Raw genomic sequence first — 26,462 nt, forward strand, 5'->3', positions numbered from 1 at the left:
GTGGTTGATGAGGGACAGGGTTTGCTCTGGGCATTTGTATTGTTTTGAATATAGGATCTTGTCTTTTTTTAAAAAAAACATCCACTGCAGGGAAGGGATAGTTGCTTTTGATGTAAATGTCTCTGTTTTGATTTGTGCATTTCTTGCCCTCCTGTGTACATCATAAGTTTGAATTATATGCAGGTGCTATCAAGGGAAAGATGTGACTTTCAAAACCATTTTGAGTAATTGGGTTTAGCAGGGGGAAAGGAGACAACATCACAACCACATATACCCAAATGCTTAAGCCATCAAAGAGAAAGATAGTTCTGAACATATTTTGAAAAAAGATAAAAAGGAATCTTGCCAACTTTCCCAAACGGTACAGGCTGGTTCTTCCTATGTTAAAATACCTAGTTTGAGTCAGAATTAAATTGTTATCCAACTATGTTTATTTATGCTGTATTAAGGAATGGGCTCAATCTCAACACCTTCACCTTCAAGAAATGTTTTTTAAACACACACACACACACACACACACACACACACACACACACACACACGTGTCACCAGATCCAAAGCCACTTTGGATAATTGCTTCACAACATCTTCCTTTTGATCTGTCTGCAGAATCCATGGAAATTGGTCTGGGTTTAGACAAGGTGGTGGGGCGGGGGGGAAACGTAAGAGGCTCCAGCAAATTATGAAAAACCTAAAATATGTTGGCCAGAATTCAAAGAGCTAAACTAGGCGCATGGTAAAGATTGTGTTAACCCAGTGGGATATTTGGCTCTCTCTCTTTCCCTTTCAGCAGTATGCAACATAGTGAGGCTTTACACACGATCCGTGTGTAGACCCTGGGAGGATTCTGCGGGGAGAGCAGGCTCAGCCCTTTGCCCATGAGCAGTCATGCAGCCCTGGGCGGCCGGATTGGTTGCCCACACAACTACTGGCTCTGTCACAGAGCTTTGGGGGCTGCGGAGACTGGGGGCTGCTTGGCCCCTGGAAGTACCAGGATGCAAATGTGCAGGGCACTCGGGGGGGCCCCCGATACTGGGAGGCTGCTTATAGTCTCCCGGTTGGGGGGTCTACTCATGTATTGCCATGCACCATGGCGGCACATGAGCAGGAAGATGAGGTTAACAGAGTGCCCGCTCCATTAACCTCATTTAAGGGGAGGGGGAATTAGGTGGGCTAGCCACCTTGAGAGCATCGGGCTCACCCAGTGGTTCCCAAGATCACTGGAAAGCAGGCTAAGCTCCCTTTCCATTGATCATGGGAATAGCCTATTACTAGCTGAAATAAACTCTGAGCACAAACTGTTTTTGAAGGTCCACCATTCCAGATTCAAAAGTCATGTGCCATTTGGCATGTGGGAGCTCCCATCCAATAAACACAAGTTCAGCTACCACATTCAACTACCACATGATCATAAGGAACTGACAATATTTGAATTCTCGCCTTCATATTAGCAAATGTTGTTGTTGATAACACTACCAAAAGACACCTGGAATAATCTGACAACCCACCCACCCACCCACGTCTCAGTTTAGAAAGGATTGTCCCATCCCCCTGGTTCACATGGATCGGGATCATGTGGGGGTGAGGGGGGCTCCCCTCTTCCCTTTTAGCTTGTGGCCTGTCTCACATGCTTGAGCTGTCTAGCGTTATTTGCCCCACTGCCATTGTTAAATGATCTGCTCTTTGTAAGTGGAGCTCAGCAGTCTGGATTAGGTGGGTTGTTCAGAGGGATGGCTAATAGGTGGATAATGCTGATTTGATGAACAGTTGGAGTGGATAGTCTTCTGTCTTAAGAACATAAGAACAGCCCTGCTGGATCAGGCCCAAGGCCCATCTAGTCCAGCATCCTGTTTCAACCAATTTCATGGGATGACCCCTGGTTCTAGTGTTATGTGAGAAGGAGAAGAATTTCTCCCTATCCACTTTCTCCACACCATGCATGACTTTATAGACCTCTATCATGTCTCCCCGCAGTAATCTTTATTCTAAACTAAATAGCCCCAGATGTTGTAGACTTGCCTCATAAGAAAGGTGCTCTAGGCCCCTGATCATCTTGGTTGCCCTCTTCTGCACCTTTTCCAGTTCTACAATGTCCTTTGTTGGATGTGGTGACCAGAATTGTATGCAGTACTCCAGGTGTAGCCGCACCATAGTTTGGTATAAGGGCATTATAATATTAGCAGTTTTACTTTCAATCCCCTTCCTAATGATCCCTAGCATAGAATTGGCCTTTTTCACAACTGCCACGCACTGAGTTGACACTTTCAACGAGCTGTCCACCACAACCCTAAGACCCCTCTCCTGGTCAGTCACTGACAGCTCAGATCCCATCAGCGTATACTTGAAGTTGGGGTTTTTCGTCCCAATGTGCATCACTTTACACTTGCCAACACTGAACCACATTTGCCATTTTGTCGCCCACTCATCCAGTTTGGAGAGATCCTTTTGGAGCTCCTCACAATCCATTTGGGATTTCACTACTTAAAAGAGTTTGGTATAATCTGCAAATCTGGCCACCTCGCTGCTTTCCCCTACTTCTAGATCATTTATGAATAAATTAAAAAGCACCGGTCCCAGTAGAAATCCCTGCGGGATACCACTTCTTACTTCCCTCTATTGTGAAAACTCTCCATATATACCTACCTCTGTTTCCTGTCTTTCAATCAGTTAGCAGTCCACACATGTACTTGTTCCCTTATCCCATGACTGCTAGGTTTCCTCAGGAGTCTTTGATGAGGAACTTTGTCAAAAGCTTTTTGGAAGTCCAGGTATACTATGTCAACTGGATCACCTTGATCCACACACTTGTTGACACTCTCAAAGAACTCCAAAAGGTTTGTGCGGCAAGATTTAGCTTTGCAGAAGCCATGCTGGTTCTCTCCCAGCAGGGCCTGTTCTTCTATGTGCTTTACAATTTTATCCTCGAGGATGCTTTCCATCAATTTGCCTAGAACAGGCATTAAGCTAATCTGCCTGTAATTTCCTGAATTGCCCCTGGATACCTTTTTGGAAATCAGTGTTACACTGGAGGTCGGGAATTTCACATTTGACTTCCTTGAGAACTCTTGGATGGATGCCACCCGGCACTGGAGATTTGCTAGTTTTCTGCTTTTCCAGACAGTTTAGAAAATCATCTCTTGTCACTTCTATCTGACTCAGTTCTTTAGCTGCCATCCCCAAAAAGCCTGGTTCAGGAACAGGCATATGCTCAGTATCCTCTGCCGTGAAGATGGATGCAAAGAACTCATTTAGCTTCTCTGCAACCTCCATATCCTCCTTTATAATCCCTTTCACTCCCTCATTATCTAATGGTCCAACCGCCTCCCTGGCAGGTTTCCTGCTTCTGATGTATTTAAAGGAGATTTTGTTATTCCCCTTTATGCTTTTAGCTAAATGTTCCTCAAACTCTCTTTTCGCCTCCCTTATTGTCACCTTGCATTTCTTTTGCCAGAGTTTGTGTTCCTTTCTGTTCTCTTCATTTGGACAGGCCTTCCAATTTCGGAAGCAAGTCTTCTGTCCTTTTATGGCTTCCTTGATTTTACCTGTTAGCCATACTGGCATCCTCCTGGACTTAGTGGTGCCTTTCCTCCTTTGGGGTATACAATGTAACTGGGCTTCTAATATTGTGGTTTTGAGTAAACTCCATGCATTCTGGAGTGAAGTGACTCTCCTGATTTTCCCTTTCAGATTTCTTTTCACCATACCCCTCATTTTGGAGAAGTTTCCTCTTCTGAGATTCAAAATGTCTTTGTGCTACTTCCTTGGTGATTCTCTTCCCGCATGTATGCTAAATTTGATCACACTATGGTCACTGTTCCCTAAAGGGTCAATGATATTGACATCATGCACCAGGTCCTGGGTGCCACTCAGGAATATGTCCAAGGTCGCCTTCTCCCTGGTTGGTTCCAAGACCAACTGTTCTAGGGCACAGTCATTCAGCATATCTAGAAATTTGAACCTCTCTGTCATTGCCTGACTGTGAATTTACCCAGTCTATGTGTGGCTACTTGTCACCCATTATTACTGCCCTGCCTCTCCTTGAAGCCTCCTGCAACTCCCAGTCAATGTCAGCATTTTGATCCAGAGGGCGATAGCACGTCCCCAGTAGCACATTTCCTGTCAGGCCTTGTATTGTCACCCACAGGGTTTCTGTTGAGGACTCCAGTCCACCTAGGTTTTCTACCTTGTTAGATTCTATCCCTTCTTTAACATACAGTGCTACTCCACCTCCAAGGTGCCCCTCCCTGTACTTTCTATAGAGTTTATATCCAGGGATAGCAGTGTCCCACTAGTTCTCACTGTTCCACCATGTTTCTGTTATGCCCACTATATCTATTTCTGTGTTAGCAACCAAGCACCCCAGCTCACCCATCTTGGTTTAGAGGCTTCTGGCATTGGCATATAAGCACCTATATGCTGAATCTCTCACCTGGTGTATACTATCTTTCTTTTGACTCTTTGACTATCTGGCACAGGCTCCTGTCTGCTCTTTATGTGGTAATGCTCTGTCCCCTTCTGTTTTATCTGAATCCTTTGCACCCTCACACTTTAAAGGATGGCATTTGCCGAACCGGATGCTGTCCAACTCCTGTTGGCTATTCCCCAGGTGTCATTTTAAAACCTGCTCTGCAGCCTTTTTGATTTTAAGTGCCAGCAGTCTGGTTCCATCTTGGTTCAAGTGCAGCCTGTCCCTTTTGTACAGGTCTTGCTTGCCCCAAAATGTATCCCAGTGCCTCACAAATCTAAACCCCTCCTCCCGGCACCAATGTCTCATCTACACATTGAAACCCCTCAGCTTTGCCTGTCTCACTGTACCTGTGCATGGAACAAGTAGCATTTCTGAGAAGGTTACCTTGGGGGTCCTGGACTTCAATATACTACCTCTCAGCCTAAATTTGGCTTCCAGGACTTCCCGACTACATTTCCCCACATCATTGGTACCAACGTGCACCACGACAGCTGTCTCCTCCCCAGCACTGCCTAACAGCCTATCTTGATTTGAAGAACAGCTGGAGTGGAACAGCTGGAGTGGATAGACAACTCTATGTATTTATTAAAAACATATGAAGCTGCCTTATATTGATTCAGACCATTCATCCATCTAGTTCAGGACTGGCAGCAGTTCTCCAAGGTTTCAGGCTGGAGTCTTTCCCAGCCCTACATGGAGATGTCAGGGTTTGAACCTGAGTCCTTCTACATGCAATGAAGATGTTCTGTCACTGACCTATGGCCCCCATCGCCTATTGTAAGTCTTGCCTTTCTGCCCAAATACAGGGTTTCCAAGACGGCATCAATAACCTGCACTATGCTGATGACACCACTTTGATAGCTGAGAATGCGGATGATCTGCAAGCTCTAGTAATGAAAGTGAAGGAGCACAGTGAAAAAATGGGACTACGACTAAATGTAAAGACAACTAAACTAATGACACCAGGTGCAACAACCAGCCTCAGAATTGAAAATGAAGACATTGAAGTGGTGGATAGCTTCTGCCTTTTAGGATCGACCATCAACAGTAAAGGATCCAGCAGTCAAGCAATATGCCGCAGACTAGCACTTGCTAGGGTTGCAATGAAGGCCTTGGAAAGGATATTTAGATGCCAAGATGGGTCTATACCTACAAAGCTTAGAACTGTTTGGACAATAGTTTTTCCCATGACACTCAATGGATACAAAAGCTGGACTTTGAAGAAGCAAGATAGAAAAAGCATTGATGAGAGGAGAGCTGGTCTTGTGGTAGCAAGCATGACTTGTCCCCATAGCTAAGCAGGGTCTGCCCTGGTTGCTTATGAATGGGAGACTTGATGTGTGAGCACTGCAAGATATTCCCTTCAGGGGATGAAGCCGCTCTGGGAAGAGCAGAAGGTTTCAAGTTCCCTCCCTGGCTTCTCCAAGATAGGGCTGAGAGAGATTCCTGCCTGCAACCTTGGAGAAGCCGCTGCCAGTCTGTGAAGACAATACTGAGCTAGATAGACCAATGGTCTGACTCAGTATATGGCAGTTTCCTATGTTCATATGAACTTTGGTGCTGGAGAAGACTTTTGAGGACACTATGGACAGCCGGGGCGGTGGGGGACAAATGGATCATCGAACAGATCAACCCAGAATTTTCACTCGAGGCACAAATGACCAGGCTCAAACTATCATACTTCAGACACATTATGTAAAGATCCAGCTCCCTTGAGAAGTCCATAATGCTGGGGAAAGTTGAAGGAAAGAGAAGAAGAGGATGACCAGCAGCAAGGTGGATGGACTTGATTACAACAGCAATGAATGCACCACTGAGAGACCTTAAATGCCAAGTTGAAGACAGATAATCCTGGTGAAAATCTATCTATGTGGTCACTAAGAGTTTACACCAACTTGACGGCACTTAATCAATTAATCAAACTCTGCAGAGCCACCTAATGGCACACCGAGGAAGTAACTTGCCTAGCAAGCAAGAGGGTGCCAGTTCGAATCCCCACTAGCATGTTTCCCAGGCTATGGGAAACACCTATATCGGGAGCAGTGATATAGGAAGATGCCGAAAGGCGTCATCTCATACTACATGGGAAATGGCAATGGTAAACCCCTCCTGTAGTCTACCAAAGAAAACCACAGGGCTCTGTGGGTGCCAGGAGTTGACACTGACTTGATGGCACAACTTTACCTTTAATGCTGAAGAACATGTGGGCCACTGTCTCCAGTTCTGGGCCCTGTATTTTAAGAAGGACATTGATAAACTGAAACAGGCTCAGAGGAGGGGAAACAAAGATGGTGAGAGTTCTGGAAACAAAGTATAAGAAACAGCTTGTGGAAGTGGGCAGGTTTAGTCTGCAGAAAAGAAGAGTATGGGGAGAGATGACAGCAGTCTTGAAATATCTGAAGGTTCTTACAGATGAATGAATGGACTTGTTCTCTGTTGCTCAGATTTCGGCTAGACGTTAGGAAGAATGTCTAACAGCAAGAGTTGTTCAACAGTGGAACAATCTGCCTAGTGCAGTGGTAGTCTCTCTTCACTGGATGTTTTCAAACAGGCTGGACAGTCATCTGTCAGGGGGATGCTATTGCAATTTTCTTGCAGTGAACAGGGAGCTGGACTAAAAGACCAAGAGCTTAGGGAAGGACTATAGCTCAGTGGAAGAGTATCTGCTTTGTATTCAGAAGGTCCCTGGTTCAGACACTGTGCCATCTCACTACTACTACTACTACTACTACTACTACTACTGCTACTTATACAGGTATAATGCTTTGGTATGGCTGGGACATATCCACCTGCAACCCTGGGAAGCCACTGCTGCCAGTCAGTGTAGACAATCCTGAGCTAGATGGACCAATGTTCTTGCTTGTTAAAAGGCAGCTTCCTGGATAGCCTATGACCTCCAATATCACTTCCAACTCTAAAATTATATTATCTACACCATTTTCATCAACAAGAAAATATTGTCACTGGGAAACAGTGTTATATACACACTGGAAATTAACTAAATCAGGAAATTAACTAAATCAGGGTTTCTTAACCTTGGGCCCCCAGATGTTGCTGGACTACAACTCCCAGAATCCCCAGCCACAAAGGCCATGTCTGGGGATTCTGGGGATTGTAGTCCAACAACATCTGGGGGCCCAAGGTTAAGAAACCCTGAACTAAATAAATATATAAAAGCACTTTATTTTTTTAAAATTCTTAATGCTCATGAGATTGCAAAATCATATAATCCATTGTTTTTCCTGAAATGCTTAGCAATGGCTACACACAAACAACCTCTCAACTATACAGCACATTTCATGTGGTACAGAATGCAGCAGTTGGTACAAAATCTGGCAGTCAGTTTGGTGTGTGGGTCCTCTCAAGGAGACCATATTACTCTTGTACTGAAAGAACAACACTGGTTACCAATATGTTTCTGGGCAAAATACAAGGTGCTGCTTATAACCTATAAAGCCCTAAACAGCTTAGGCCCTAGGTATTTAAGAGACCGTCTTCTTCATCATGAACCCCACCACTCATTGAGATCATCCAGTACATCTACAGTCGCCACCAGCTTGTCTGGTGGCTACCCAGGGACGGGTCTTCTTTGTTGCTGCCCAGAGACTCTGGAATGCACCCCCTGCTGAAATAAGAGCCTCCCCATCTCTGGCAACTTTTTAAAAGGCAGTTAAGACACATTTTTTTCACCCAAGCTTTCTGCACAGACTTGTGGTTTTAACTAGACTAGTGGTTTTAATCGTTTTAAGGTTTTTATGTTTTTATAAACCTCCCAGAGATGGGTGTTTGGGGCAGTGTACAAATATAATAAATAAATATAAATAAAGGTGGCAGTCATACTTTCCACAAGTACAGACTTAAACACCCATGCAGAGGCACTCCAACCCTCCAGACCTTGGAGACCTGGTCTGTGACCTTCAAGGTCCAAGGGGACCTCCAATGGACTGGGGGGGGGGCTCCAGGGGGACTCCTGCCACCGCCCTGCACCCACCCCGCCACTGCCCTGCCGCACCAAACCACAGTTCTCTTACTTTAGTTACATTGCATTAGCCGCCAATGTGTGGGGCGGGATCTGGGGGGTGAGCTGAGCAGGCCTCACCCCACCCTGTGGCAGTTGCCGTGGTGGCTGGAGCAGCCGCTGGGCCAGCCTGTCCTTGCAAATGGAGAGGCACTCCAGCACGCCTGTGCAGAAAGGAGTGCCTCGCGGTTTGCAAGGACAGGCGGCTACCGCTACCACTGCCATGGGGTGGGGGGAAGGCCTGCTCAGCTCACCACCACCCCACCTCCCACCCCACACATTAGTGGCTAAAGTAAAGTAACTAAAGTGGCGAGGCGGGTGCAGGAGGCCCCCCAAAATGCAGGAGGGCCTCATGGAGGGGAGGCTCATGGGGGAGCTCGCAGCAAGGGCAGTCCAAGTACCAGTTTTGCCCATGTGCGCCCCTGCACCCATGTACATTTGCAAGGGAGCTGTGGCCTGGTTATAACTCCCAGGCAGACGTACATGGGTTTGTAATGATATAGATCTGTGTTATATATATATATATATATATATATATATATATATATATTTCATTTGTTCGTACACTAACACAATTGTTTCTGTCAAATGTGAAGAAGCTCAGAGAAGGCAGGGGGTACAGCTAACTGCCTTATTTCTGATCAATTCCTTTGAGATCCTTTTAATCAAGGTACTCAGGAAACGTATCTTAAACTGAAGTACAGCAAAGCCAAACTCCATAACTCCCAGTTATTTATATAGGAGAGTTAAGCGCATATTTGCACTGATGTCAAACAGACGTAAAATTGTGGAACTGGATCATATTTGTAATACATATTAAAATGCTGCAGGACATGTTGGGGGGAAAAATTTAAGAACAAAATGTGACAACTATTGCAATAGTCACAGTCTGCAATCTTATGCACACTTACTTGGGAGCAAGTCCCACTAACCTTCGTAAGACTTAGTTCTGAGTAAACACGCATAAGATTGCACTGTGTAACTGAGACATCCCTTTGATATAAGCAATCCAAGGAAAAGCTCTCTAAGTTGCAATGATATCATTATTTATCTTCAGTTGGACGTTTTCCACCACCATTGTCAGACCCCCTACTGTGAAAACATATTGCCTACTGTCCAGGGCTCTCCTATGCCCTCTCAATTTAATCATTAATATTACACAGGAAAGTTAGATGTGTGCTAGTTACTATACAGGAGGATAACGAATCACCCTTGACTGGGCAAGCAACAGGGTGATGCCACATCAATGTACCTTTGCACCATTCACTGCAAAGTCATCTCTCTTTGAATATTAGAGCACTGCATGCTGACATTATCATCTAATGGTATGAGGAAATCTATATGAGGGAAGACATCTTCAATATGACAGACTAAAAGATCTTTCTTGGTTACTTGGGTTAAATGTGCAAATGCCTTTTTAAACATATAGGATCCCATGCAGGCAAACGCATTCATCTGTATGCATTCAGTACAACCTTTCAGAGACTCACGTAAGCAGGAACAGTGTATCCTGAGTGGGCAAACACAGTTCATTCAAAAATGTTGTTAGGGTGTGGAAGAGGCATCCGACAAGGCAAACCGAATTCCATGCACTATGTACCTGAATCAAATCCAGTATCAAACCCTTCTTGTGTAGACTGTACAGCTAATGAGAATGGAGGAAAGGCAGGGGGAAACATCTGATTCAAAAATATTGTAGATATCTGTATATAAATATAGATATAGATACATATGAAAGGATCAAACAATTAAGGAAAAATAGAACAATATCAGTTACTGAATCTAAAGCTGTTCTTAGTTTCAAGTACTTTTTATGATGAATACAAAAGTTGTTGATGTTGTTGTTGTTGTTTTAATCCTTTTCTCTCCCCCACACCCCTTGGAGGAAGACCTGCTTTCCATGTCGTGAGAGTGACCAGCGAAAAACGGTGAAACTCCGTGAATTCATGCTGTGATGGAAAACTGACAAGTTCTTCTTACCTGCCTCGCTTTGGTGGGTCGTCTCTGTGATGTTTCCTCAACTCTGCGTGAAAGAAAATCAAGGGAAGAGAAGGAGGAGGGTAAAGAACTAAAGAAAGGCTGCTGAACCCGCAGATCGCTCCACTGATCGAAACTCGGGGTTTGTATTACATTTGTTGGAAACGTGTCGTAGCAAAGAGACGATTTCCAAGACTTCTTTAAAAGCCGGCGAATTCAAAAGGGAGAACGACAAACCATCAGCACTTTAAAGGTTAATTTCCTCGGTCGAATAACAGCCGTTTGATCGAAGCACAACAGTGTAGCTTTTCAATTTCACTGGCCAATGAGAGGAGCTGCTGGGCGGAGCATGGACGCTACAGAGGCCGGGTTACTGTTGGGATTTTTCTGTACCTTTTTTTTTTTTTAACACTCTCCCCCCCCCGTCTTTTTTTTTTTTTTTTTTTAGTTTAGTAAATTAATGCAGCAAGAAAGTCTCAAGATCTGGCGAGTTCTATTGAGGTGAAGATGGGACGAGGAGGAAAAGGGACTGGATCAAGAGACCACTGAGAGACTTTTCTCTTTTTATTTATTTCTGATCACCATGGGAATCCCAGCCTCATGAAACTTGCCCTTAGCTTCCTTCTCCACTTTCGCCCCGAGCAATGGGACACCTTCCCTGCAGCAATAATAACTTATTCGTGGGGAAAAGATCCCGGGGAGCAGAAATCAACAGCAGCAAAACGCCGACGACCGGGAAAGCAACGTTTCTGGAACAATGCAGCAAATGCATGAGGAGGATGACAAATTCCCTTGGATATAACTGAGGAAGACACCCCAGCTTCCCGAGGAGATTAGCCGTTGGGCTGCTTTCTCCCACCCATCCCGATCTCCCCACATGGCCAATATATTCTCTTGGCATTCTGCATGCTCCAGAAGCCCGGTGCAGGCATTGGGATCCCACTGAAAGAAAGGGGGGGTTTCTTTGCAGGAATCTGGTTATCCAGCAACCCCAAGCAAGGCTCTTACACACAGAACAGCGCTGGAGTTTTAAATGCCAATTTTTCTCTCCAAGGTGCTGAAACGCGGGGGGTGGTTTCCTGTCCAGGGTCCTGAATCCCCAGCGTCTCGCCCGTCTAAGAGCAGCGTCCTCATCTTGCCCACACCACCTCTAACTACAAGGATTGTATACAAAATTAGCAAAGAGGAAATTTCCACCATCTTATCCATTCTGGTGTTTTTTTCCCCCCTAAGTGCCAATTTATTGTTCTGACTCGTGGACTACAAATTCATCCGATCTGAAAAAATGTGTCACCTCAATGCACTTGGAGTCTACCTTTGGGAGACCGTAGTATTCTTCAGGTAGGCTGTTTTCTAAACCACTGAGCTAGGAGTGTATGTGTTTGAGATTGCAATGATAGATCTGCTGTGTTTCCTCGGGTCGAAGCCTGCTTCTGAGAACACTTTGAAATTATCTTTTGGGATTTCCCCACATACCTTTTATGGTTTTCATTGTTTTCTGTTTCTAATTGTTTAATACTGAGTATAAGGACTTCTGACAGCTTTATGAGTTACTCGGTGTAATTAGCACTGCATTCTCTGTCTGTAACCGCAGTGCTGAAAACACTAGATGCTCAAACTGGTAGAAATGCGACAACTAGTGGAGAATGCGAGAGTTGCATATGTACTCCACGAAACTAAATATTTCATTTTCCGTCTTTAAAAAAATTAACAAGTTAAGATGAACAAAATGGATTGTGCTCCTAGCATATATTTGTAATGCAGCTTTTAGAAATAATTGCTTTGTGCATGGTGGATTATTCCTATTATGTTCAACAAGTTTAATTTCTCTACTATCATCATTTTTTTGAAACTTTCCACAAAAGTTCTCTCTTATTTTGTAAAGGTTTTTTCCCCCCTTTACATCATCCATTTTAAGAAGCCATGGTCATGTGTGTTTCTGATGTATCTTATAATTGTGTGAAATGTCTATGGTAATACTGCTACATTTATCTCTCAAATTTCGCTCTCAAGCACATCAAGGGGGGGATAGTTGCCCATTAATAGCCCTGCTGTGTGGGAATGAATAATGCAATCTTGTGGGGTGGTAATGAGAGGTGTCATAGACATGCATTTGGGAACATATACTTGTTTCACATCCTGCAGGGTCCATCAATCTTACACTTCACTTGAGTTGCATGACTGGAACACTTTATCCTCTGTGTGCTTTAGAAGAGCATGATCTTGTGTTCTGATAAAGAATGTGGAATCATACCATCTATAGTGTGTGTGTGTGTGTGTGTGTGTGTGTGTGTGTTTGTGTACACACATTGACAGAGCTTTCTTTCTTTATTTCTTTCTGTTGCCCATATAGATGGGCTATTATAATTTCTTAGATGTTGAGAATGAATTGCTTTTGTACTAAGAATGTCAAGGTCAGTACAGGATGTATTTCAAGACTTTCAGTTAATAAGAATCAAATATATAGGGCCTCCACTAAGCAGCACATTTGCACCTACAGAGGTCATATTATAAAGAAATGCACACTTTCAAAATGTACACATACAGTACTTGATAACAAGCATTAAAGGCTCCAGTCCTGCACACAGACTGCTAAAATACTGACCTCAATGGGATGTAAGCAGCCTGTGCCAGACGTAGCCTTCATCCTCTGTATTTTAAATGTAGATCTTTTTAATAGAGGATAGTAAAACTAATTTCCATGCAGGATAACAAACAGGTAACCCTGGCATGCAAATAAAACTTTTAACCTTTGCAAATAATGTTAAATGTTTAAGATGTTTAAGGAAAGGGGTGAAGAGGCTTAATTACACCTAAACCAACTTCCCTGATCAGTTTAGAATGTTAGTGATGCTTCTGAAGAAGTTGTAACAGGGTCTGAATACTGATTATTCCTCCCATCAGGGAGCTAATGCAAACACACGAAAAATGTATGGCTCTGTATTCCTGTTGCCCCATCTTGTTCCAAATTAGAACATGTGCACCTTATATATTTGCCATATTTGCATGCAGGCATTCTGATGGCACCTGATCAACTGCAAGTGTTGTTACCTTCCATGAGAGGTTTAGATCCTGGACCCTGCATCCTATTGATATGATGCACAAAAGGAACTTCATAATGTCTCTCTGTTGCATAGAAACAAAGGCATTAAGTTTTAGGGATGTGATGTTTTCAAGTATTTACCACAATTACCCTACTTGATGGAAGGAACTTGAAACAAACAGAAACTGTGATCTTCAAATATTTCCAGAAGCAACAGTGTCTGTAGAAAAGAGTGCTTACCTATCTCTAGTGTTTTTCACGCTCAGGGTGCACATTTGCAGTCCAAAGCTCCAGACATTAGTTTCATTCACAAATCATTTTTGAGATTTCAGTGTAGTGGATTAATAAGGACTGTTTGGGAAGTTAATATAAGCCAATTATCCCTGTGGAGAGTGAGATGTGATACTAAAACCATAACAACCTAATAATCCAATAATCCATAATAGAACAGAAATATACCTAGTACCGCATGTTGACCCTCCCCATCGGTCTTTCAAACCAAAGTAGTTTGGGACTGGAGCAAGTGTCAATACTGCGCCAACACATACAGTCTGCAAAATGAAAATAAAAGAAGGTGAAAACATACACAGCAATTACATGAGAGAAGAAAGCTAAGCTTCTGTTTAAACATAAGGCCTTCTGTAAGCCATTAAAACCTACTAAATCTGTAGGGACAAATAACATCTGCTGTGTGATTGCAAACAGTATGATATTGCCAATATACTATTTGTTTCTGTTACACTCGGAGTGTTTTTGAAAGAATTTTCAGAGTGTTTCTGGAAGAATTCACAAGAGCCTTTTTATGAAAGAAACTCAGTTATCAGTATTTGTATGGATACATGTGAACTTTCACAGGCAGTAGCAGTTCCAGCATAGAGCTAGGATAAACTGAAGAGACTAAGGAGGAAGAAGAGATGTCATTTATTTTTGAAAAATACTTATGTTTGTCCACCAACAATGCCACAAACAGCTCTGCAAAGCCGGGACATTTATTATCAGGCTAAGAGCTTGATTTCATTCCATCTTTAGATGTAGCATCTAAAATGTTACCACCATCAAATAATGCAGAGATATTGACACATCTAAACATCTTTCAGCTGCCTAACAAACATAATGACATGCCCTGTTTGTACACACAGGAACTCAACAAGATGCCTATGCAAGTGTGCACATTTGGTTTTCACATGTGCAATGTTTTATCATAGTCTCATTTATATCCTCATTGTGTAGAACAACTCTAGCAAAGCATAAATATTATCAGTGATACTCTTACCTATGGTACACTAATCCATATTTCAAAAGGGTTGATATTTTACAAACATAACTTGGGATGTATGATGATGATGATGATGATGACGACTACGAATGCTACTTAAAAATCTGTTAAATTGGATTAAGCCTGCTTCCTAGCTCTCTTGTTCTAGAATAAATTAGAAGTAACTTCCCTCAAGTCAAGTAAGTAGGTGAATTGGTTGCTTGGTTTGGAATTACTGCAACAGCAGTATCTGAGACTATGTTGTACCCCAAATATCCCAAACTCAAATTCAGAGCACTAGACCTTTTTAAACAATGCATGAACCAGGCCTTTCCTGTAGTGATGAATTTGTGCTAAGAAGAATGGTACTGAAGCTTACTACAACTTGCTGACAGTTTGGAAAACCTGTTGGATGTGCTTTAGTGACATCCATTTTCCCATCCCCTATTATTTCCCAATGCAAATTCAGCCTAATAGATGAAAGGTGACCACATTAAAATGTTTAGCTTTTACACAGGATCAGAGAGATCAACCTTTCCCGCCATCTCCCTTGAACTAAACTGGATTGGGGGGGGGGGTATTTTGTTTTGTTTTGTTTTGTTGGTTTTAAAGCTCTAGGCTTGCCCTTGGGTAACAAAAATGCAGTCAGGATTCCAGATTTCCAGGCCTTCCTCTGTACCTCTACAATGCTGGATGGCAATGCAGTGAAATCGGTAAGTGAGGCAGCAAAAGGAATTTCTAGGACCATGTGCCTAATATTCTGCTCCCCTCCACACTTTTTAAAAGGAACTCTTTGCACAAACTAAGAGGGAACGAAACCTGTTGTATTTCTGATCTCGGAGCCTATTGTTTGCTTAAAAGTCATTTGAAGAGGTTTAGCCATTTTTAAGAATAAAGGCTTCTATTCTGTGCTATATTGCCCGCCAAAAAAAAAAAAAGCCACATACAGTAAAATCATCTCTGAAGTATTCATTCATATCTTGAAAGGATAATAGCTTGTGCCATGCATTTTAGTTTCATGGTTCCACGTTTGTATTTTCATTCCAGAAATCTTTTTTTTTTTTTAAATCTAAAAATCCATATTTGGGCTATTCATTACTTAAAGAAAATATAAATTTAAAATATTTTAATATATATTATAGGATGGGATAGGAGGACACTGCTGCTCATTTTCTACACTTCTTTAAGGCAGCGGGATCCTTTTCTGTATTTGCTTCTTCCTCCCACGAAAAGCCAGCAGAATTTCTGAGAGCCCCTTTTATATTCTGCACAAAATCCAGGAATCTATAATGTCCTGCACAGAGATCCTTAGGAGCAAATCCATTCTAGGCTGACCTAACTGGTCGCAATGCAGCATGGAAAACCTAGTATGGCTCTGGGTGGTTGTTGTTGTTCTTTGTATCCCGGTTGAGTTCCTATAAGATATAAGAACTGCTCTGCTACATCAGTCCAAAAGTTCATGTAGTCCAGCTTTCTTTTCTTTCCCAGTAGCCAACATGCAGATGCCTCTAGGAAGTTTACAAGCATGGCATGGAGTTGCCATCCCGTCTTTAATTAGAAACAACAGTGGCCACTTGCCCCTACTAGAGCAGGGGCAGTATCAGAGCCATCAGCCTGTTTTCAGTCTTGAATGGCTCCTTAGGGGATTCATTACAGAAAAGGGGTATTTTCCATTGTGGCTAATGGTAGCTCTCTCAGGCTTTTGTGATCTCAGGCTTTCTCTCAAACAAATGCCTTCAGGATTAGGAGTTTAGGGTAAATGTTCAGAATAGCCCTTAGTTGCCCCTTTGTGTGCACAATGCCTATGAGTACGTCCGCAATCGCCTTGTATTCTAGATGGAGTCAAAGGATAAAATGAGAGCAGCTTTCATGTTCATTTGCAGACATATATTAGATCTGAACAATCGTCCTAGAGGCTGAGGGGTTCATTGCTTTCTCTACAAAAATGACTCAACTCTGTAATGAAAGCACTTGGAAGAGGCAGCGCACTGCAGCTGCCACAAGTCCCCGCAAAGGGCTTGCACTGTCACCTTATGGAATTCCGATCATCAGATACTCACCGGATTTGCTCATTTGGTCAAATAAGATTAAGGTTTCCAGCACTTGAACATACATACTAATGTCTGGCAAGAAATTAATTTTGAAAGCAAAACCAACAGAAGAGCCTCTCTGCATTTCTGCACAATGCCTGTGTGCAATAAACAGCACTTTCTCGCTTTCTTTTTAATAGCAAATAAACAATAGCTAATTGCAGTGTATGAACTAATGAAACATAAGGGTGTTGTTTTTTTTACTTCACCCTATGGCAAAGTAATGTGAGAACCACAGAGATCAGAATGTGAGTAAAATAATTCTGAATTAGAATTCCATATGTCAAAATGGAGTCATCCATTTACCCAAATCTGTATTCTTAAATGGCCAAAATAAGAGTGAATAGAATTATCACTAGGCCTATAAAGTTCTGATTTATAGATATTTTGCTTGTTTACATTTGCTGTTGGCAGAGAGCTAACCCTGAAGCCTTAAGTACAGTACACTTACTAGGCAGTAGGTTCCTCTGAAATCAGTAGGCCTTCCTTTTACCTAAGTATGTTTAGGATTGGGTGTGAGGGAATCTGCTGGAGATTTTATTTTCAATAATTGCTGCTCTGATGAGTGATTATTTTAGTTGGTTTATTGTTTCCCAATGTCCTTAGAGCTTTTACCGGCACAAGTTAATATTTCTGTTCTTCACCTTCAGTGCTGTGTTCTATGGTATCATTTTTTCCCCTGTTTAACTGAAAAGTTTCAAACAGAATTATGAACACATTTAGTTGGAAGTGAGTCCCATTGATTATGATTTCAGTGGTACTCACTTTCAAACAAGTGTGCTTAACATTGCAACCCAAGCTATACTCTCTCTCTCTCTCTCTCTCTCTCTCACACACACACACACACACACAAAACCAAACACACATACCACCACCAAAGATTTCATATTAAATATTGGCCATGATTCAAATTAAGTTGCCCTGAAGGATATGAATAAATCAGCATGATAAAAAGCTGCTGAAATAATTGATCAACTACAGATAAGCAAAAAATGTGGGGTGTTCACAGAGAAAGAGTCCTACAAAAAGCAAGACTGCTAGCTCAAGAAGTGGCATTTGTGTCTCCTGATACTCAGTCAGAAGCAAGCCTACCTTTGCATGTACAATTGAGAGGAGAGCAACCACTGCAAAAATTTAGCATACTAAAGTGTTTCATTGCTGAGCTCATTGGTTTATTACCTCCCTCCTCTCTTGCTCTCCATAAAACAATCATGGCACCTTCAGCTATCTAAAACTGATAGCGATCAGGTTGAAAGGAGAGGAGAGCTAGTCTTGTGGGAGCAAGCATGACTTGTCCCCATAGCTAAGCAGGGTCTGCCCTGGTTGCATATGAAAGGGAGACATGATGTGTGAGCACTGCAAGATAATCCCCTCAGGGGATGAAGCCGCTCTGGGAAGAGCAGAAGGTTCCAAGTTCCCTCCCTGGCTTCTCCAAGATAGGGCTGAGAGAGATTCCTGCCTGCAACCTTGGAGAAGCTGCTGCCAGTCTGTGTAGACAACACTAAGCTAGATGGACCTATGGTCTGACTCAGTATATAGCAGCTTCCTATGTTCCTAAAGTATGTAAAAGTATAGACATTTTGCCAGGGGTGTAGTGGAGGGGGGCTGTGCAGACGGATCACCAGTACTTCTTGGCTTCTCTGGCTGTTGGGGTGGGCATGACAATGCGAGCTGTTATGGAGAACACCTGCACTTCTGAATTTGCAAGGACATCACTGCATTTTGCATAGACTGGTGCCAACAGATTACTTTTGCTGAAAGTTCAAAGGCTAACATTTTACAGTGATGCAAAGTGGTATGCATTGACTTACCCTGGCAATGATTTACATCTTAGAGAATGTCAGTTCTGTGGAACTGAATGCTACTGAATAGTTTGTATTCATGGAATCACAGACCTAGGTACTTACCCAGGTATCATTTCTACCAATCCTCTCTTCCCTAAAGCAAACTTCTCCAAACTTAACAAACCCACATTTGGCACATAGGACTAGGAGGGAGAACTGAGTTCAAATCCCCATTCAACCAAGAAACTCACTGGGTGACTCTGGGCTAGTCACTGATCTCTCAGCCTAAGCTACCCCACAGGGTTGTTGTGGTGATAAACATAACCATGTACTGTACACTGCTCTGAACTCCTTGGAGGAAAAGTGGGATATCAATCAATCAATCAAATATATTAATCACCATTATCTACTATACTATGAGCAAAGACCATGAGTAAATAAGGTGCTTCACTGGCAAAGGAAATGACAATCTGCAAGGATCTTTTTTTAATGTGGATTCAAAATGACAAGTTAGCTAGAGCAAATAAGTCAAACCACACATGATTGTATTGACTGTGCAATATCATAGCACTCATATTGCCAGACACTCATATAACCAAGCCCATATATTTGGGGCAGCCCAAGAGACAGTGAGGCTGTTCTCACAAGCGAGCGAAACCAGGCTAACAAAGCTCACATGTAAGAAGCACCGGGATTGCACCTGATCCCAGCAGTGCCTCGGCAGCAAACTCGCAAAGCCAGTCACCCTTTTAAACAGGGTTAAGAGAGCTAGCGGTCCTTTAGCACTGTTTCCCCCTCTCCCCACCCCCATCTTCTGCCAGCCCTGGCTGCTTGCAGCTGGGGCTGGTAGACTGCACAGTTCCTGGTCAGTGTCGGGGGAATCCCCATAATCCACTGCGCACACTCATAGTGCATTATGGGAGTTCCGGGGGCCAGGGAAACACTTCCTGGCCCATGACCCTCCATGCAGCCTGAGGAGGTGGCTGCACGTCTGGGCGCACAATCTGCGTACCCAGACCAACTGCAAGAATAGTCTGTAGGGAAGGTAAGCTTTTTGAGGGTTCCTCCCCTGCCTCTCAGTGGCTGACATCCTGACTAAATTACTCAATAGTATTCCTCAGGAGTTATTCTATATAATAGGACTGCTAGATTTCAGCAGGAATTCCTCTAGTAAATTTAGCCAGGATGTCAGCCACTGTGCATTTCCTTCCAAAACTACCACCTTGACATAGTGTTGCATAGTACCAATATAGAGGGAGGGAAGGAGATGTGCTCTTCAGTTACACAGAGCAAAATGTATCACGTACAGTATAACAACATTCATTTGCTATCTTGCACTATATAAGCTACTTATTTGCCTATGGCATCTCATCATGTAAATATGCTAGTAAATACGTCTTGGTTGGATCAGCACAAAATAAACCGTAAGAAATCTTGATTGACACAGAAAAGCTTCTTCGTTACAACAGAAGACCTCTCTCTTTGAGACATGTCTTCACACAATCCTTCTCTCACATACCATTCTATACATATTCCTTTAAATAAAGGAAATGCTAGATTTGTAGAACAACCTTCAGAACGCTGAGATGTACACAGCATCCCTTTGTTCCAGGGAAAGGGAGAGAGCTTCAGCAAGGGTTTGCCGATATGAAGATTGTTGCATGTACGGTACAGCGGTTCTTGCAGTGCCATCAATCATTGTACATCGCCTTCAGACTCAAGCTGGCGGCAGCAGCCCAAGATACACCAAAATCAGATAGATCTCTCCCAAGACAAACTCTCCTTCACGTTTGTTTTCATTAGCAACATGGATTCCAATGAAACATATGCTATCATAGCCCCCCCAAATCAATTGAAGTCTATAATTCAAGGCCATTTCAGCAGACGCTTAGAGGGAAATTTCTATTGTTGCCTCCCACCAACCAAGGCCATCATTTTTTTCTTATTAATATCCCAATTGATTAAGGTGTAGGTAATTTTTTTGCCAGTACTGTATTATTAAAACACCTCTGATTTATTAAAAGCCTCAAGAAAAAGAACGGACCCGCACAACATATGGAAAAAACCTGATTTCATTGTAGAATATAATGCTGTTAATTTTGATATCAGATATTCTAAACAGAAAGTTAAGGATAACACTTTCTCAGTTCAAATTTGGGGGACTTTGACTTCCTTCAGACATTGGTGTATTTGGCTCCTAAAATTTGATATAAAATTTGAGGTTCCATAGGATGGGATGAAAACTATTCAGTCAAGAGTCCCTTTCCAAATCTCACAACCTTTTTGCCAAAAGTTCAAAGTTGGGCATGAAAATCAGATATTTGGACATTTAAAATCTTGCCTTTTATTTCATTATCATATTTATCATATCAGTCTTATATCACAAAACATTTACACCAGTGTTTTCAATAAATACTGGGTGGGTTTCCAAGCCAAAAGAAAATCCTGCCATACAGAAGATACACAATGCCACAACTCCTTTTGTGATTTTTTTTTAAGCTTAGTGTCACGTGGGATTAAGATTATAATAGCATCAGCCTAAGAAACCTTAAGGGACTCTATAAGGGAGAATTTCGCAAATAGTGCATATTACATATAGACACAAGCCATTTGTAGAAGAAACACTCACAATTTGATCCTATAGAAGAGGGGCAATTTCTACATTCCTTCTGCCTTAGAAAAGAAAACCACTCTTTTCCACCCACTACTTGCCCTCAGATCCCATAAGGCCATGACTGTCTTCTGAAAATCAACTACTCCATTCCTCTTTGCTCCACTCAGTCTATCACAGTCACCTTTGAAGTCAAGGGGATTAAAAATTAGCCAGTCAGTGGTGCTAGTGAAGAGTGAGACTGAGTCAAATGCAGCTCACTGTCCCACGGCTGCGTTGGCTCCCAGGTGCTGACAGGCGCAGAAAGAGCCCATTGGCAGCGAACAAGCCAGATCTCAGACATCATACAAGAGTGCCAGTATGGTGTGCAGAACAAAAGCTATAGCTATATCTTGGAGCTTCTAAGCACTATTTTTAAGGCAAGTGCTCAGACATCAGTGAAGATCAGGGAATTACACTAAAGGTATAACCGGCTCACATGTGCCACAAAATCCTTCTGAAAGTGCAAAAATTTTGTGTTTTCATTTCCAAACCTATGCTAATTCAGTGGGGTTTTACAAGGGACCCAGTACTGTGGATAACTGTGAATATTTCTGAGAGTTAATTCATTCCTCTGTAGGCTTGCTTTACCTGCTTGAAATGTTATTCTAAGATTGTTTGGCAAACAGATTTATTGCCATGCTATTCTTTGAGAATAAAACCAAATGCAAAACTGTGCTTAGATTCATAAAACACTTTTTAAAATATCATCTTTATAATGGACTTATAGCCCATTCTAAATATATTTCGATCTCAGTCCTAAGAATCTTTAATTCAAAGCAGCTAGTCACACTAATTTCAGTGGGACATCTAAAAAAAACCGTGATTAAAACTGCCACCTACTTGAAAATGTGTCCTTTATTTCAGTTTGCAATCTGAAATAAATGGCAATATTTATATTTACTTTAATGCTCTGAATTGCACTTCCTTTGTTTAGCATAGAGATATTAGGGCCGATGCACACAAGTATAGATATCATTCAGTATCTCTCATAACTTTATGACATCACTTTTTGTCCTTCTGCGGAATGTGTGAACTGCCACTACATTTGAAGTGTTGTGAAATCTCTTCATTTGTGTTTTGATTTGTGTCATCACTCAGTATTTCTGGGACCAAACATGCATGTGCAAACTCATCTTTAGTCCATCCCTGTGTATGTGTGATTCTACAGAATTGTTAAAATAACAATTCTCAACTTGAAAATAAGACGTGAAATAGACAAAGTTATATCATTTGCTGGACTAATTTCTGCTGGTGCTGGAATGTGCAGCATACAAGTTAGACAAAACTCTTCATCAAATCGCTACCTTATAAAGATTTCTGTGTGTGAAATAATAGTTTGCACATTCCAATACCGATAGAAGTGCTTTCCGTATATATATCACCTTTATTTTAAATTTCTTTTCAAAGCATTCTTATTACAGAAGCATCACTATATGTGTGATTTTATAGATAAGTAAAGGACTGAATTGGTTATCTTAAAAAAAAAAGTCTGCTATGCAATTTCATAAAATCAAAGACAACAACAGATTCCAAGTGCTAGATGTTACATTTCAGTTCAGGAAATATATATGAAGAGATAGATAAAAGAGCCACTGTTTATAGAAAACCATAGCTGCAATCTTTTATCCAGCTTTACCAAATGATAACAGTTCTTTCACAGAGACTGTGTTCTTTAAAAAAAAAGTATTGCAGATAGTTCCCGTGTATGCCGTATTCACACAAATACAACATATTATTAAGATGAAGAAAAACAGACAGAATTATATAACATAAGAAATGGGGAAATCAAAAGACATTGCCAAATATGTTGCAATCAATGAGAATATTCTCAGTGTTTTAAAGGGGCTGCCATTCTGGTTCCCAGAGTTCCTGTCTGAGATGCACACGCCTAGTATCCCTTGGGCACAGGTCCTGCAAATAAATAAATGGAATAACATGTGGCTTATATACCAAAATCCTATAAAGACTCGCTCAGAGGTCCCAATTATTAGAGTGCATTTAACATTGCAACTATAAATTCAAGAGTATTCTTATTGATTTGTATGAGACTACTAAGTCTCAAAACATGAACATCTTTGCAGGGTCAGGGCTTGCCCTGTGATGAAGCAAAATGTCTCTAAAGTCTACGTAGGCCTATGAATAAGAAATACTTACTATATAATACTTGTCCTACGTGCTCAGAGCACTTTCCATTTTTAAATCTCAGTAATTCTTGCAAAAACACTGTAATGTAGGCTAGTATTATTATCTCCCATTTGCAGGTGGCCAACTAAGAATGAGAGACAGTGGCTTACCTAAGCCGTTAGTGACTGAACAACTGAACTGAGATCTGATCTGGGAATTGCCATAATTCATGCACTACACTAGTTAGCTCCAACATGAATGTATACAAATGTGGCTCGCCATCTGAACCCATCCATGTTACAGTATCATAGTTATACTGCTCTAGATACTGGTAGGCCAGTGCTTGCTCCATACGTTGCAGGGACCACAGTATAGATATATGGCATTGTACAAGTGATCTATCTCCTGCACTGAGCAATGCCAATGTGACCAACTCACCTGGTATTAAAGGTATGCACTGTGCTGCAGTAGACATTTTCTGTTCCCTGTATGATGTTGGAACAGTACACCTGATGGAAAACATTCATTTTTTCCCCTTGAGTATATTAATTAATTAATTAATCAATCAATCAATTAATAGCAGCTACTATTATGCTTCTAAGATAAGATATAATGAGCCTTGCTGCTCTGCAGCCACTTACAAAGAAGAAAAGCTAAAGCAAATCCAGCCTCTTAGTATTGCCAAAGGAAAGAATGCCAGCCTAAACTGAAATATTAACCATTCGGGGGGGGGTGGAATGATGTGATCTAATCAAGGGTGGGAAGCCAGTTTCTAATTCATTCTGTTGTCGCTTGGATTCTATCAAGATAATTACAGTAGTTCCCTTCCAATATGGCTATGTTCTTTAAAGAGGAACACTGACCATGAGACAGCAGTCCATTAAGGTGATGTGGTAGTGAAGTTACTCACTGTGTGCATAATGCATTGGGCTTTGTACAGAGCAACACTCCCTCTCTGACCAAGTGTGTCTGCAGTCGGGCTTTGGCTCATCGAAACCGTTCCTAGCACGAGGCTTTCTTTCACCAAGGAGCTGCATTTTCTATTGCTCTGTGATCCTAAGCCTCCTTTTGGTTGTCCAGGCCCAGCTGCAGTTTCAGCCTACTGTGACTTTCCTTGGTTTAATCAGTCTAATTGGCTGTTTTATAGGTTTGGAAGAAGCTTGTGCAGTACAGAGATGCGGGTGATGGGATGTGCCACTGGCACGTGCGGTTTGCTGCAGTCTGAAGCAAATTTCCACTCTACTCTTTTCAGCAGGGGCTTGGAAATGGTCTTCTGTTGCAACATTTAATATTTCCCATGGGGGTAGTTTCCCACCTGCCATCTAAGAGTGAATTGCCCCTCTGTTTTGCATACTATGCATATGTAGTGACAATGTAACACTCGCACATGCCCTTCTGGGAGATTTTAAAAGATGTATACATATAATGGCAGCCATCTTGGTTGACACATCACAGGCTGAAGCAGGGGCTTCTGGAGCTATGACCATGAGTTTTATGACCTCAAGTTAAATAGCCAAATTGTAAAACCAAAGGCTATTGCCAACTCTCATGTATATAGTGAATATCAGTTACAGTTAGATTCAGTCCAGATTTACACCTTCATTGAGCTACACTAGCATCATTCTGACCACGCTCTAATTCAACCATGCATGAGGTTAAGCAAGCAAATTGTTCAAACAAATTGCTCAGAGTAATGCTGCATAATACATTGTGAAAAAACAGTCTATTTGTGCATAGATTGCCAGGGTTTATTCTTTCTTTCATGTCTAGCAACGGTATGCATAAACCATGGGTGTGCCCACTTTATGTTCAGTTTCTAGCTCCGTAACATAATATAATTTTGTCCTATTTTGTATTCTGCCTTGACGACAAAGAAGTATAACACACTGGTACATATGTCCACGTACATGTGTCCGCATGCTAGAGATGGGGGAGAGAAATGTGAAATTTTAGCCACATCTTCTCTTACATTCTCATTAAAAGCTTCTACAAAACCTGCAGAAGCTACCAATTCAGAGGCAGCACACGTCACACAGAAAAGCATTCAGAAAATGAGCTTGGCTTGTTTTTTTAATTGAATTATATACAAATATTGATTGTGCTATCCATTTTAATATTTAACTTTAAAAAAAAAAAAAAAGCTGTGCTGTATGAGGATTTTCCCAGGCATTTTAAATTACTTTCTAATTGTTTTTATGCAGTGGGAGCCAGAACAGATATGAAGAAGAGCTAATACAGAATTTAGGACTTCTCTCTAGAGGAGGTTTAAGGGCACACACTAGCCCTGTCTTCTAGGGGTAGAGAAAGGAGTCACAAGGGAACAAGGCTATTGACGTCTGAGGATGAAGTGTTCATAGACCTGTAGGAGAAATCTGGGTCAAAGGGAAGAGTTTGGAGTGCTGAACAGTCTAAAGTAGGTATACGGAGGAAGAGAGAAAAGCAAGGATAAGGTAAGAGGTGAGGAAAGAAACAGAAAATATGTGTGGATTAGGAAGAGATTATAGGCTTATTTGGGAATTGTGTGTAGAGGAAGGCAAACAGAATTATACCAGTTAGCCACACACCCTGCACCAATGCACTTACTAGTCATGCCCTCAGGCCTCCGTTCATTCAGTGCTTGTGGCTAACTGACGCACTCCCATTCCTTCTCACAAATTGGCTTTTGTGCCAGAATGAAGCTTATATTATGTATTTGAAGTGGAGGCCAGCCAAAGCCATTCCCAATGTTTGAAGAGTAATTCAGATTCAGTTAGCAGATTCAGTGTCCCAGATGTTACCTTGAGAAAATGGAGGGATTAACCCATGGGCATGTTTCTTCTATTAAAATACTAGAGGGGTGATATTGTGATACCTTTTGAAAACTGAATGCCTATTCCTGAGGGGCGGGGGGTGGACTTGGGAGTTGCACACAGTCTCGGGCTTAGCCCACTCAGCTATGGCTATGAAGCTTGCTCCTGATGTTTGTTCCATTCTGCTGCCATTCCTCAGAGACGTTACCACAGAGGCATTAGTTCATACTGTAGATTTAATGCAGGGTTGTTTGAAACAGG

At 42.0% G+C, this 26,462-nt stretch overlaps 1 protein-coding gene and 1 long non-coding RNA gene across 8 annotated transcripts in view; one reads left to right on the plus strand and one right to left on the minus strand.

The window, feature by feature from the left end:
• Window positions 1-10,776, minus strand: part of LOC128347779 (uncharacterized) — a 103,836-nt gene extending 93,060 nt beyond the window's left edge. For 3 of the 6 annotated variants that reach the window (XR_008317709.1, XR_008317705.1, XR_008317708.1), the window contains exons 1-2: window positions 10,467-10,776; window positions 10,087-10,131 (exon numbers count right to left, since the gene is read on the minus strand). This is a non-coding gene — a long non-coding RNA (uncharacterized LOC128347779). Of the gene's footprint in view, window positions 1-10,086; window positions 10,190-10,466 lie in introns of all 6 variants that reach the window. The other 3 variants (XR_008317710.1, XR_008317706.1, XR_008317707.1) reach the window with 2 other exon arrangements.
• A 132-nt stretch (window positions 10,777-10,908) lies between these two features.
• GLRA1 (glycine receptor alpha 1) overlaps window positions 10,909-26,462 on the plus strand; it is a 128,078-nt gene continuing 112,524 nt past the window's right edge. The window contains exons 1-2 of one of the 2 annotated variants that reach the window (XM_053289128.1): window positions 19,572-19,680; window positions 25,614-25,862. Coding sequence is in view for 1 of the 2 variants with exons in the window: in XM_053289127.1 (XP_053145102.1) it covers window positions 11,749-11,804 (56 nt within the window). In the remaining variant the exon portion in view is untranslated. Of the gene's footprint in view, window positions 11,805-19,571; window positions 19,681-25,613; window positions 25,863-26,462 lie in introns of those variants that run through there. The other variant, XM_053289127.1, reaches the window with a different exon arrangement.

The sequence above is a fragment of the Hemicordylus capensis genome, chromosome 2 (genome assembly GCF_027244095.1).
Source record: "Hemicordylus capensis ecotype Gifberg chromosome 2, rHemCap1.1.pri, whole genome shotgun sequence".
NCBI lineage: Eukaryota > Metazoa > Chordata > Lepidosauria > Squamata > Cordylidae > Hemicordylus > Hemicordylus capensis.